Source organism: Equus caballus, chromosome 24 (assembly GCF_041296265.1).
Source record: "Equus caballus isolate H_3958 breed thoroughbred chromosome 24, TB-T2T, whole genome shotgun sequence".
NCBI lineage: Eukaryota > Metazoa > Chordata > Mammalia > Perissodactyla > Equidae > Equus > Equus caballus.
Window position 1 is genome coordinate 15,671,447 of NC_091707.1, and position 14,723 is coordinate 15,686,169.

A 14,723-nucleotide genomic window follows, 5' to 3' on the forward strand; every position below is an offset into this window, starting at 1 on the left:
TCCTTTCATGTTAACATTTTATTTAAACCAGTACAAGCACCATGCTTAACAGAAGACTGTCCAAAATAAACATGCAATATGAATACAGCAGACTGAAACCACAGCTTAAGAAGCTGTGCCAGTTGTTGATTTTGTTAAATGATGACAGGGAACTGTTAAAATTCATGAGACCAGATCATTAATGTTTCAAGCCTCCTGAATGAGCTTATATTGGACCATCTAAATCAGTGGGAACTGCCCTGACATGTTAGTGATCTCCAACAACATTCAAGCAATATGTATGAATGCACTATATTCCAAAAAGCAAGAAAACACAGTTTCCATCACAACCTTAATGTAGTTGTTTTAAACATTACAAGAACATGATCACTGATTTGAAATGTCAAATGGCATAACAGAAAACAAATATCTCAAGACTATTCAACTTGGGACCATGGTGTTAAAGTGGCCTTGAGGATTTACATTCTTTCAGAAATACAAAATAAGATTTGTCCAGAAATGTTTGAGACACTTCTTCACATAAGTTGTAAAGGCTCAAATTCCGTAGATTCCAGTATTATCAGCATAGTAAACAAATAGGGAAAGCAATCATACTGAGAACATTTGAATTGATAGAATACGAGTTACTCTCTACTTCCACCAAATATCAGCATTTAAACTCTTCTGAAAATATCTATTCATCACTAGTCCACATTATGGATTAATGACACTGCTCAGGTTTGAAAGTAGTCCAAACATCTTTTTAAGTATGCCTTCCTTACTATCTATATGGGTGGAGAATAATGACAGCCAAATTTAATTTGGCAATAAACTCCTCTAACTGGAAATTTTTAGGTTAAACTGTCACACCAGGATACAATTTATGGCTATGTTTGACTCCTGAAAATAGGAGATAAAAAGGGAGAGAAAAGTACTGACAAATATTTTGCTACAAAAATTATTTACTAATGACAATAAAAAATTTAGCAACACCCTCTTAAACAAGAGCATGTTCAACTGCACTAGGCATTTAGTAAACTTTTTAGAAATAGACAATTTGAACATTGATTTCAGAAGTCAATTCAACAAAAACAGTCATTCAACCAACTTTTTTCTTCACATAACTGCTTCAACACCAGAACAAAGTGAATACTATTAAAAACTCTGAGATTTTGGAATTCCAGCACAGTGACCTGAGCACAGTTTTCCTCATCTTATTTACGTTGCCACCAAAATGGTACTAAAAACATGCTGTGATTACTAGTTGGTTCTATTTTGAGAACATTAGATGCTATAGAAAACTTATGCAAGACCAACAATTTCAAAACTAATGCTGACTTAGATCACGAAGGAGGTTCCCAGGAAAAAAGCTGCTGCCAAAAAGGAAAGATTAAGATTTAAGGCTGAATAGGAATGGTTGTACCAGAAAGATATGGAAGGTAAAAATTGGAATCATGAAATCTGGAGTTATCATCTGAGAGAAGGCAGAAACAGAGATCAAATAGGAAATGTACCTGTCTCACCAAATGCACAATTTCATTAGAAGGTAATTTTATATAAAAGTCCGAGAGCCATCTAGAGCATGGGGTTTGTACATCTCCCTACAGGACAGAGGGAGTAAAAAACGTTCTGATCCCTTAACCTCAATCTATTGTCTTGCAAAACAGACGTTACTGAGAAGGCGAAGACAAGCTCAAAAAAGCATGGTGTATCACAGCCCTGTGCCCGTTAGAGAACAGGGAAACTAAGAGTTTCGTATATGGAGGTCAATATTATCTGACATTATGGAGGACTTTCAGATTAAAAAAAAGAACATAAAATGAGTAAGACAAAAGAAGGAAGGAACCTCTTTAAAAAACACATTCTCGCAGCACTAGTTTCTCTTATTGCTGCGAACCAGGTAAAACAAAATCTCATTTCCTTCATTCAAAAACATTAAAAAAACTCTCCATTCATTTAGATCACATCTGCATTTCTGCAGAACGTGTGTCATTCTTCACTATCAAAATAGCTGTTTAATTCTTCAACTTCCTGGGTGAAGCATTTTCTCTCTCTGGAAATTAGAATAAAGGATCCTTCCCATTCACTAACCAAAACAAATACCCACTCTAGCACTTACGCATCTCCAACTAACTTCCTATTCCTTCCTGTTTTCTAGATTAGTGAAGCCAAACAGTGTTGAGAACAGAAGATGCTCTATTCAATGCCACAAAAATTCCAACCATTTTTACCTTTTCTTTAAAGTTGGCACAAAAATCTCAAAAAAATGCAAAGAACATATGAATGCCAAGATAAAAGATGCCTTTGCTTGTTTTGAAATGACTAAGATATTCTTAATATAAGAATTCACTCACCAAATCTGGTTAGTCTTTAAAGTCTCAAGACATTTTGTCAAACTAATGTTAAACAGTTAGTTATATGCTTTAAAGTACACTATATAGTAGACTCCTTGCTTTATGCCAAGGATGCCATCATGTAATAAGACAGGTATCCAGTTTAGAATATCTTCTGAAATTTAGGATATAAGATGCCATTTCTATTGTGTTAATGTTATTAGCTATGGCCAAGGTTTTAAGATAAGTAATTTTTCCTACAGTACAAAACTAATCACAAACATACCCAAAATTATAACTCTCGACTGCCATATATTCACCAATGCAAGCAGATAGTTGGAATCTTAAAAATATGAAGCTGGTTTTATTACAAATTTCAGATATACACATTAGAAAATGGTTTTATTTGGACCCTTTACAAAAGTGTTAATGTCACCAAATCTGGAATACTGGCAGTGTAGTCTTAAACTAACTTTAAAGCTAACAAATCAAAGGCACAGTATTAACACATTTAAAATAATTAGTGTTCACAGGACAACATTAAGAGGTGCTTTATAAATAAAGTGTTATTAACCTAGATTCAAAACTATCTAGAGATGACACACCAGGAATGAAGCCCTTGATCAGTTACAACCCATCCATTTCTAAGACTAAGATGCTACTTTCCATAAGAAGAAAACCTAATAATCATAACTTTATTATAAAATCTAACTCCCAGACCTTAAGAACGAACAACTGATGAACAGTTTCTGGAGTTGATCAAAAAGATACAGGAAACCAAAGAAGGCAAGGAATTGATGAGAGACGTGGTTGTAATGCAGGTTACACTACAGTAAATTATTATTCCTGGCTCAAAATTGGGTCACTCAAGTCTTTTACCCAAATTAATTTCAAAGATTTGACAAGTGAGAATATGCTATTTTCATATATAAACTGCTAATATCCAATATTTGTCAAAAGGAGGCAACTTGTCTATCACAATCTAACACCCACTTTCCAATGGTGTCTGTAAATAGTAACAAATTCTGAACCGTAAGTTATAGAAATTAGTCACAAGAGTGCAAAAGTCCCTGGAGAGAAGCAGTCCACCTAACAAATACAAATATAAGGAAACACTTTACAAAGTTTCATTACTATGAAGATGATTTCCTCTTTGTTCAAACTTTGAACAAACGGAGAATTTTTCTTTACTGCAGGAAATAAACTGTAAGTAACAGTGCATTTTTAGGCATAAATAAGTATTTATGTCTGGTTCCAGTACAGTCAGGTTAATACATAAATACTTCAGAAACACAGAAGTTCACATTAGTGGAAAAATCCAAGTTTCTCACGTAACCATTCTTCAGTTAGGTCTTCGGTATTTCTTATCTCAAATACCTTAAGAAAAAAACTTATGTCATACTGATACTCCCCCAAAAAAAAAAAATCAAACAAATTATACATTTGTGTATTAAACACCAAATTCTCCCTCCTTTCATATTGTCATGACTTATCTGTGTAAATCAGATATACCTTTTGGGAGGCAGTTTACTTTTTTTAAATGTTAAGTACTCAGTTTCCAAAGTTTAGCAATCAAGAAGGCATTAAATCTACAAATATGCTAAAAAGACCAGTTCTGTAAATCCTACCCACTAAAAGAGACACCCCAAATATACATAACTAAAATCAATCTAGTTAGGAACTGGAAGAACATATAGCGGTCCTCCATAGTTGGAGGAATTATCACCTGTCGGTTGTTTTGATTAGGATGGACTCAGAGGTCCACAGCCACACATCTCTCCAGCCAGAATATGCACACACACACAGGCCCACAAAGTATAAGGGCTACAGAGAGAAAATGTAATACGATAGAAAGGATGGGCCTGGAGACCAGATGTGCATTTGAATCCTCGCTCTGCCATTTACTAGTAGGCAACCCTGGGCATGGCACTCATCCTCTGAACCTGTTTCCCCACCTACAGAAGAAGAATGCCACCATCAACCTCACAGGGTTGTGATGAGGATTCAACTGGATTATTTGTAAAAGTTACTTGTAAATTGTAAAGCCTTAATTCCAGCACTTCAGAGTGCGCCCAGGAGTAGAACAGACATGAGGCTGTGAACAGAATTCATTCTTAACCACCCAAACCCTCAGAGCAACTCCAGGGTGTACCTATGGTACAAACGAGAAAAAGTCGTGTCTACAAGTTGGTGGTGTCACTGACAATAATATGGGCTAAAGAAAAAGCAGGGGGCAATTAAGACCTCCTCTGGGTTGATAATTAAGCATCTAAGGTGAAAACACCAATGCTGTCCTTAAAATAAAACCTTAAAGGAAATATTATTTAATATCACTTCAGTAATGTAAAATTCTATTTCAAAACCTTAAATTTATGTTCTTTTTCACTTCAAACTAATATGTGGATATTAAGTAAAGTTTGAGAGCAAGTACCCCTCCTACCTTTAACCTCCAAAAATGCCATAAAATGGGGACATGTTAAATCTTAAAGCAAGGGTCTCACATAAAACAGAATGTTCTAGTGTATAAAGTTAATACTAATAAGTATTCTTAACAACTTAATTTTAGATAACTGGAAAAATACAGTTAACTGCATAATATGGAATTCCTGCACAGACTCTGGCTCCCTTAGCCTGTGGTAAAGGGCTCAGAGAAGCTTCAATGGTGACTTTTATTTATTAGAAATCACATTATGGAAGATGAAGAACTCTCAATAGATTAAATAGTTACAATGCTTTTCTAAAGCTACTTACATTCTTAATGTGATTTCTTCTAATCAAAGTAATGCCCATTCAAAAAATACACTTTTGGTTAAAGACTTCTATCATTCCATTTCCAACTAATGAAAAGCTTTGACTAATTTACTGCTCTGTTCTAAATAACTCTCACCTGCATAAAAAACACTTAAATCTTCAGATTATTTTAGTTATTGCTCTATATACTAAGGGAAAATACCGTCTCAACAAGCAGGTCAAATGTAAATACTACCTTGGTTAGTTCAGCTGTTTGCACTAGCTTATTCTTACTCCCAGCGTACATCATCTGTTGTTCAGGCTTACATCCTGGAAAAGAGAGATTAGTGTAAAAATGAGACTTAGATTTTGAAAAAGCTATGGGCTTGCACTATTTTAAAAAATGACACATTTAGGATTTCCAATGCTATCGAGTTTACAAAAACTTCAGTCAATGTGTGTGGGCTGTATTTTGAGTCTTATATTACATACTGTCTGCACAAAGAGATACAGCTAAGTTTCAAACAAATGAGTCTTAGGTCAGCAAAAATAAACGAAGCTAGACCTCTGCAGATCTTGACTTTTACAGCCTTGCAAACACTTAAAAACTTTTCAGTGTTATCTTAATTCTGACACTAAATATCAAAATCAATTTTATGGATGCCTAACACATGTAAGGTTTTGAGATGGTGGCCAGTGGGGCAGGGAGATCCGCCTTGGAAAAAAGTTACAGTCTGCTTATACGTTAAGTTAAAAACATACTGCAGTATAGTTTGTGTTAAGTAAATGATACGAATAATAAAATTTAGAGAAGAGTTCAGTGAGTAGAGACTTTACTGTGGGCTCAAACGGTGGTGGTAATAGGAGTTCTGATGACAGAAATCTTAAATACCAATAAGCCACTTTCATATCCAATGTATGCTACTCAGGGACAATTCTCAACATTATAGGCATATCATTAGTAATTACTATTTTAAAGATAAACACAAATATAAAATGATTATACACAAAGTTCACATTCTTATAAACAAAATTAAAATATAGCAGAAAATGTACTTTTGCTATTTTAAAATGTCATTACATTTCAAATTTCTTAAAATGTGTGTTTGATCTGACCTAACAATTACACTTTTGGGGATTTACCCTAAGAACGTAAGCCAATTCTGAGATGGTGCTTCATAGAAACTTATTTCTAGGGATGTGTTCAGCTGTGCATGCATGTGCACACAGACCTCGAGTGAAGTTTATTCAACACTTTTCATCTTAAAACAAGTATAAAATTTGTCTAGTATAAAAATGGCTTAATTAAATTAGTTTAGAACCAAATTTGCACTATTTAAAGAAGTTCACTTACCAACAGGACTGGAGAAAATAAAGCACAGAGGATATGAAACTCTTCCATCATCATGTTGATATTTATAACTATACACAATGAAGGTTTTTCTCAAGTTAAAGAAACTAAAATTACTCCTCTATTTGAGACGAGTACTTACCAATAAAGTTCTTAAAGAAAATACACACCTGGGAGTTAGTGAGTGGTAAATTTCTAACCTATCCATTTAGGTCACACCTTCATTATTCATTATCTTTCCACAAATTTATAAACGGGCCCCAAAGATAAGTTACAAAATCATATTATCTCACAAAAATAAATTTATTAAAAGTAGGGATTTAATATGGATTTTTTCTTTCTCAATTTTTATTATAAACAAATAAAAGGAATGTTTTAAAAAGGAAATAATTCATCCCACTAATATATCAACTTTCATTTTTCTTAGTCCAATATGTGCATACCTATTTTAACTTGGTTGTGATCATGGTGTAGAAAAAATTTTTATAAAATATGTCTTTTAAAAGTTGAACAAAGGAAATTCATAAATAAAATTCTGACCACTAAAGAAAACAAATCTTTTTTATTTTTGGTGATGAAGATTGTCCCTGAGCTAACATCTGTGTCCACCTTCCTCTATTTTGTATGCGGGATGCCACCACAGTGTGGCCTGATGAGCGGTGCACAAGTCTGCGCCCAGGCTCCGAACCAGCGAGCCCTGGGAAGTGGAGCACGCGAACCCAACCACTATGCCACGAGGCCGGCCCCTAAATCTTTTTAAAGCACTAAGAAAAGGATATCGAGGCTGTCGTTCAGGTAGTTCATCTTTAAGTTCATCTGGTGAAATGCCCTGGCACCATAAAGAAAAACAACTTTTAACACATTTTCTTCCTCATAAATCCTGAAAAGAGACACTGAGCACCCATTCTAGCGACAGGCCTAAACTCATAACCACACATCACAACATAAAATTTTATTTTACTAAATTGTACATAAGCTGAGGTTACTAAACCTTCAACCCAATGAAAGCCCACTCCGGCCCACTCAGGTTAGTTCCATTTATTAACTAAACATGGGGCTGACAGCCACAGTAGTCTCTGCTCACGTTCCAAGTGTCAAGAACACTAAGTGAGAAAAGCCAACACCTCGGAGGAAACAACGTCTGATTTAGGGGAAAAAAGTTAATTTCTTTTCACTCTAAATTAGTAACTAGTAATTTGTAACTAGTAATTAGTAACTTGTCTAATTGACAAACTAAATACTTAGGTTATAGGGTTTTAGTTTTTAATTACTGGCCAAGCAATTTAGAAGCAAGTTACAAAGTCAACTCAGTTTTTACTGGACACATTAACCCTACCTTCTACGACTTATTACACTGGATTTAATTAATTATTTAAAGAAGGTGATTCAATTAGCAAGACAGTGCATCACACGATAATTAGCACATGCTTTTCATGCATAATGAGCAGCTACTGAAAGATTTAGAACTCATTTTAGAAGTCCATGTAACTAATATAGCATCTTGGGCAATAATAATTGCTTAACTATAAAGCCGTATTTAGTTGATCAAACAAACCTCAAGCTCTTCATCCAGTACCACCAGGCGTTTATCCTTATCAATCTTCACTAAAATAAAAACATAATCTGAGTAAACCGTGATTGTAATATGACTCTGATCTACCCAACCCACAGTTTCAGCTCTTCTTATGGCATCTAAAATTAAACCATCAGAAACACAAGCATCAAACTCATTCGCAGTTTTAGTTGACAGTCTATTAGCTAGCTGTGCTTTTCAAGCAGTCAGCATTTACAAGCTTTTACCCACAATTCCAGGCACCTAATGTGCTATTTAGAACTCTATGTCAACTCCTTATATTTACTGTGTATATGAAGAACTTTGTCACTCAAATGCAACTTCCTAGATAATAAGAGAAGTCTGAAAGGGTGACTGCGATTGAGACTGGTCTATATACAATGGTGAGAACTGCAAGGGAAAAGTGCGCCAGGGGTCAGGACACAACAACCGCCAGAGTCCCAGTTTCCCCAGAGCCGGGATTTCATGGGACAGTATGATTATTCTGAGAAAGTGAATTACCAAGTAGCAGTGATATCTATATTCAAATATACGTAACATAACCCAAAGCCAAATCGAAATATGTTTAGATAATCTAGGCCTCTATTCTTTTCCATTACTCTGAAAAGTTGGTCATTTTTGATTTTGCACTAACTTCATAGTAAATCCTCTGATTCACCTTTTGTGACAAAATGGCACTGACACACACTTTCACTTTTAAGAACTGTATGCCTACGCTGGAGTCTTTATTTGTAATAGAACCAGAATTCACACGTTGTCACCATCTCATTAATTCACACCTGCCACATGCATCTCTGTTAAGCATAGTCTATAGAGTTTGACATTTTCACCCCCTCACCCTTCCTTCATCTTCCTAAATCACTACCCACATATTACCTATCACCTACAAATATAAAAGAAATCTGCATAACATCAGATACAACTCACAGTGGAAGAAACAACAAGCAAACCATTCTTTCCACTGTCAGAAGTAACACTTAAAAAGTACCCTCCATGAAACTAGAGTTCAAGTCTAGAGTTGAAATAAGACCCCAAATCATTTGAACACAGTGCTGAACTTTTACCATTTTAGGTGTAGGCAAAGGTTTCTGTTGTAGGATGAATGGCCAGACTATATTTAGTCCCCTGAGAAGTGAAAGGATGGAGCTGGATGGGTCCCTACCAACGACCAAGAAGACGGTCTTCTCCAGAGCTGGGAGGGCAGCTGAGAGAAGGACTATCAGGGAGGTGGGACACTCTACGTGCATTCTCTGATATTACTTGTTACTTATTTTTAAGTGATCTAAAGAAGGGGTTAAAAGAGGAGGAGCAAATTACTTCTAAACGTTCTAACATTTATTCAATATAACTGTAAGATAAAAACAAACTAAGACCACGTAACTGAGCCAATCATTTAGCTTACTTATAATGGCAGCATTGTTCGTTTCTTTGCGAAAACGAAACTTTCTCAGCTTTTCCACTAGATCTTCAGCGACATCACAAACCACCAAAGACTCACTCTAGAAAAGAAAATTTAAAAATCACATATAAAATGCCATGACTTCAATATATGTACAAATTATAAAACCTAATACCTTTAGAAAGGTACACTGACATCTATAAATGTCACAGTTACGTGCGAGCATTAACATGAAACACATGCACACTTAAAGAGCTTTTAAATCTACCAACCATTATATCTACACTGTTTAATGATACACATTTGTTCATCTTATATGTAGGGTATACCTTCTCTTTGGCTAATAAATATTTCAAAGAAGGAGACACAGAAAACGTGCAGTTTCATGAGAACTGGAGAGAAAGGGAAGATATAGGAACAGACAAGGATCACTGTTTATTAGAAAGCATATTTTTACACAATGTAGGAAGAACAGAAGAATTATCGAATTATATTCAGAACTAATAAGACCTTGGTTCATTTTTGGGTCTCATAACTATGGAAAACAGTACAAGTTGGGCCAGCCTGGTGGCACAGCAGTTAAGTGCACACATTCAGCTTCGGCGGCCTGGGGTCTGCCAGTTCAGATCACCAGTGCAGACGTGGCACCACTTGTCAAGCCATGCTGTGGTAGGTGTCCCACATATAAACTAGAGGAAGATGGGCACAGATGCAAGCTCAGGGCCAATCTTCCTCAGCAAAAAGAGGAGGGTTGGCGGCAGATATTAGCTCAGGGCTAATCTTCCTCAAAAACAAAAACAAAAATTAAATAAATAAATAAAAACTATATAGTTTAAAAAAAGTACAAATAAATGAAAGTATGAAAAACAAACTAAAGAATTAAGAGCACTAACATTTTATATCTTAATTAAATGACTACGGGGATTAAAAAAAAGGAGCTATCAAGAATTATGAAGACAAAACCAGATAAAACAATTATAAAAACTAAAAGAATCTTTTACAAATTATGAAAAAATATTAGAGACTCGTCCCCAGAAATCTGGCAAGGAAATGATCAAAGGCACTCTTTTTTTCCAGTGGTGCAAATGTATTACTGATTGCAAGCAAGAGGATGGAAATCTCTTTTTCTTATTTTTTTAATGTGTAAAACTTTAAACACAAATGTAGAGAATAGTACAGTAATACCCTATCACTCAGCATCAACTATTATCAACACATAGCCAATCTTATTTCATCCAACACCCTCAAAACTGCCCCATGGACTGTCACACAACAAGGGCCAGAAATCATTTCAACTGAAAATATTTTAGTATGCATCGTTAAAATGACAGTATGTGCCATTAAAAATATAAGGACAATAACATCTCACCTAAAAAAACTAACAATTCCAGTCTCAAATATTCAAACAGAGCTCAAACTTCCCTCACCGTTTTATTTAATTAATTTATTTTTACAGTTGGTTTGACTGAGTCAGGTTCCAAACATGGTACACATTCTTTGGTCTCTTCATATATATGTTTCCCTCTCCTTTTTCAAGAAAATTAGAACAGTTCTGAGACCAATGCTAATAAATATGTTTCATTATAACCCAAAAGGATTAAGGCTTCCAGTCTTATGTTAAAATAAAAATTTAATAAAAGACTGCTTTTTTGACCCTGTGTTGGGTTAATGAGAGCATATATTAAAGTAGGAAACAGCCATCAATTTTAAATTGTCCTTTAAATTCAGAACACTGGTAATATTTAAGGTGCGAGATACCATAGGATATGCTATTATACAAATAGGAAGTACATCCCACCAATAGGTTCTATCCAAAAAATAAGCCTCCTATAGGAGTCCAGCACATCTATCCTTTTAGTTTTCTTTAAAGAAAGACATGTTAAGTCATATGGAGCTTCCTGAAGCTAGAATTCAACCCTAGTCCATTTTTTCTATCTTTCAAAAAAGACAGAAGTTAGAAAACTAGAATTTCCATTGTGTCTTTGAAGAAAGGTATAACATATTAGTGAAACTAATAAATATTTTAGATTTCTTTTTAGGCCAAGACCTATCATGAAAGTCTTATCTCACAGCTCTGAGTATCACAGCTGAGTATCGTGCAATCCTGACATACTAAGAATCAGAAACTAAGTGAAAAATATGCTGATTTAACTTATACAGCTCTTTTTTTGCATTTTCACCCCTCCCAATACCATAATAAAGCCAAAAATTCCTCCCTACAAGAAAAGGGACTCAGGCTCAGCCAACTCTATAATTGCATACAGTTAGTAGAAACATTTAAGAATGAGTATAGCACCCTGAAAACAACTCTATAAGCTAAATGTTAAGACACAGAGTTAAGTGGAGAGTTGAGCTCAAGTGTTCATTTACTGGTATGTCCATACCATGAACATTTAATGAGCCTCAACACCATGCTAAGCGCTAAAAATACAATCAGATAAAATAAACAAACAAATACAGGCCTGCCCTCAAGGAGCTTATAGAGAACAGACCTACATCAAAAGGATTAGGCAAAAAAAAAATGTACACTTGTACCTGTGGTAAGAGCTGGGAAGGAGAGACACAAGATGCTATAAGAACTTACGACTAGTGAAGCACGGCATGGTCACAGGAGGCATCCCTGGAAAAGGCATCTTAAGGCACCAAAATTGCCTGTGCAAAGATCCTTTGACTAAAGTGAGCACAGCACATCCAAGATAATGAAAGGGTAGTGTGACTCAAGCACAGAGAATAAGCAGGAACATGGTACAACAGGGGGATGGCAGGGGCTGGACCACATAGGGCCCGGTGGGTCATATTAAGTATTTTAATCTCTAGCCTATGAGCAAAAGAAAGCCACTAAAGTGTTTTATACAGGGTGCTCATGAGAAACATGAGTCCAAGTGAGATATGCAAAGTAGCTTAGACAGGTTGATGAGGATAAACAGAAACAGGTGAATACCGCTAGTAATAGCTAACATGTACTAAACACTATGAGAGAAACACTGTGCTATGTCCTTTTCACAGATTACCCTTCAGCCTCAAACAATCCCATAAGATGGAAACTATTATCCCTATTTTGCAAGAAACTAAGGCTTAGAGAAGTTAGTATCCTGCCCGAATTTATGCAACTTGTGGAGCCAAGATTCAAACTAGGCAGCCTGACCTCGAGCCCACTCTCTTAATCACTACAAAGGAGCTGGCAACAGATTGGATACCGGGAGAGGGGTAGGTGGGTTAGGAAAAAGGGTTACCAAGATGACTCCTAGGCTTTTCATCTGTGTAACAGACTAAACAGTGTTGACTTTCCCTAAATTAAGGAACACTGAGGAAGACTAGCTTTGAGAGGAAAGAGCATGAGTTCTATTTTGTACAAACTGAGGTGGCTTAAGCCACCCAAGTGGAGAAAAGCTTCCCAGGGGATGTTAACTAAGTGGTGGAAATACAGACCTGAAGTGGATCTCAGAAGCAAGGTCGCTGATACAAATTCACACGTCATCTGCGTACAGATAGGTGGGAATTGAAGCTATGAGTGTAAGAAAGGATGGAGGGGAAAATATAGAATGGAAAACGAAGGATTAGGATGGAGTTTAGGACTCCTACGTGCGATGTCCAGGGAAGAAGAGTCTGCACAGGACACGGACGGACCAACGGGAGGAGGAGGGAAACCAAGGAGTTTGTACCTCAGAAGCCAAGGAGAAAGCATGAGGAAAGAGAATGCTCCAAAAAGCAGAGCGGTCCACACCCCGAAATGCAGCGGAAAGGTCAGGACAGATGAGAACTGAAGAGAGTCGCTTGGATTTAGTGACCATGACAAGCTCTATTCGATGGACATGGGTTGACAAACGAGTAGGAGATCAGAAATAAGACAGGGTAGGGTGGGACTTGTGTTTTGCTTCTAATTAAGGAAACCAGCGTATTTAAAAACCCTATGGGAAAAATCTAGCAGATCCTTCTTGGGGAATTGATTTAATTCTCCACTTTATTTTTGAGCGTGGGGGTCCAACCCATAAGACAACGGAAGCTAAAGCCCCCAGACCAAGCAAAACTAATGCTTTTGACCGTCACCTTAAGGCCAGGCGCCAAGCCAAAGCCTTGGGTCAAAAGGTTTCCAACCGCCGTAACTCGAACAAAGCAAGGATGAGGAGAAATCCTTAGCGCCAGGCGGGGAAGGAGGAGACAGAAGCTAAGGCCACGACGAGAGCGCGGAGTCTGAATTCGCGCCCTCCCCGCAGGGGCCACCAGGCGGAAAGCGCTGGGCGCTTGGGGCCCGGCCGCGGCCCTGGCAGAGAACGCGGCGTCCGGGGCAGCCCTCCGTTCGCCAGAGCAGCGGCCCCCCCGACCCTTCGCTCCGGAGCTGGAACCTCCACCCAGAAGGCCCGGCGAGGACACGCACCCCCGCAGGCCGCAGCCTGGTCCAGGGCCCCTGCGCGGTAGACCCCGGGCCGCCCGGAGGACGCTGGCTGTGGGCACTGACCGGCAGCCGGAGCGGAAGCGGCCGCCGACCCACCCCGGGCGCCGCCGCCACCGGCCGGCTCCGGCAGACAGGAAAGCCTGGCGGGCTAACCCAGCCCTCTGGCCCCCGCCCTCCCCGGCAGCCGCTCACCATTTTCCTTCCGGCCGTCGGCAGCCTCTCTCCTTCCCGCTGGCCCCTTTAAGAATGGCACCGCGGCGCCTCCCTTCCGGCCCGGCGCCTGGCAGAGCCGCCCCCGCCGCGCCCCGCGCCGCGGCGCCGGCACGTGACGGCGGACGGCGGGAGGCGCGGCTCAAACTTCGGCGGAACGCGAGCGCCTGCCTGCTCCCTCCAGGGTGTGCTCTCTCTGACCCGGAGCGGACAGCTGTGGCAACGTGCACTCTTAAAATTCCAGCCAGCTCTTGCTTCCTTATAACTTTCCTCAAACTTGAGGAATTTCATGGGGACGTGATTAAGTGAGCGATTTCATGGGGCAAATATGTGCGTTGGCCTCAAACCTGGACACCCCTGCCTTTCCCCCGACCCCCACCGCCTTCCAGGCCTTGGTTGATACATTTCTTTTCCCGATGGTACTTGTTTACTGAAGTGCGGTTTATGTTCAGATGAATGCTCTCATGAGCCACTGCCTAATCGAGCATTATTAAGAAGCTTCTGTAGGAGGTGCAGATTTACTGGAACAAGTTTACTTTTGAATGTGGGGAGGAAAGTGATTTGGAAGACGTAAAGAGTGAGCTCTGTAATTCATACAGGTGTCTTCAATAAAAGAAGCTGCCTAGGGCAGGATCTCACGGTGTTTACAGCTTATCCCGAACTGCTAGCATGTGTCTGGTCCACAATAGGTGCTCAGTTAGTATTGCTGAATGAGTGAAAGAACCGAAGAAAAAGAAAATTCCAGATCTTGCTCC

General features: G+C 38.3%; 1 protein-coding gene across 4 annotated transcripts; it reads right to left on the reverse strand.

The window, feature by feature from the left end:
- On the reverse strand, window positions 1–14,348 carry GMFB (glia maturation factor beta). Of its 4 annotated transcripts, none has more exons than XM_005605192.4 (7): window positions 13,951–14,348; window positions 9,369–9,465; window positions 7,949–7,998; window positions 7,173–7,222; window positions 6,397–6,479; window positions 5,299–5,372; window positions 1–3,689 (listed from the first exon to the last, which is right to left on the reverse strand). In XM_005605192.4, exons 1-7 carry the CDS (start codon window positions 13,951–13,953, stop codon window positions 3,618–3,620), a joined length of 429 nt encoding a protein of 142 aa, XP_005605249.1. In that variant the 5' UTR covers window positions 13,954–14,348; the 3' UTR covers window positions 1–3,617. The 4 variants fall into 4 exon arrangements, with proteins under 4 accessions (XP_005605249.1, XP_070105588.1, XP_070105586.1 ...); XM_070249487.1 differs by having other exon boundaries at window positions 13,413–13,959; XM_070249485.1 differs by having other exon boundaries at window positions 13,741–13,956.
- Between the last annotated feature and the right edge of the window lie 375 nt (window positions 14,349–14,723).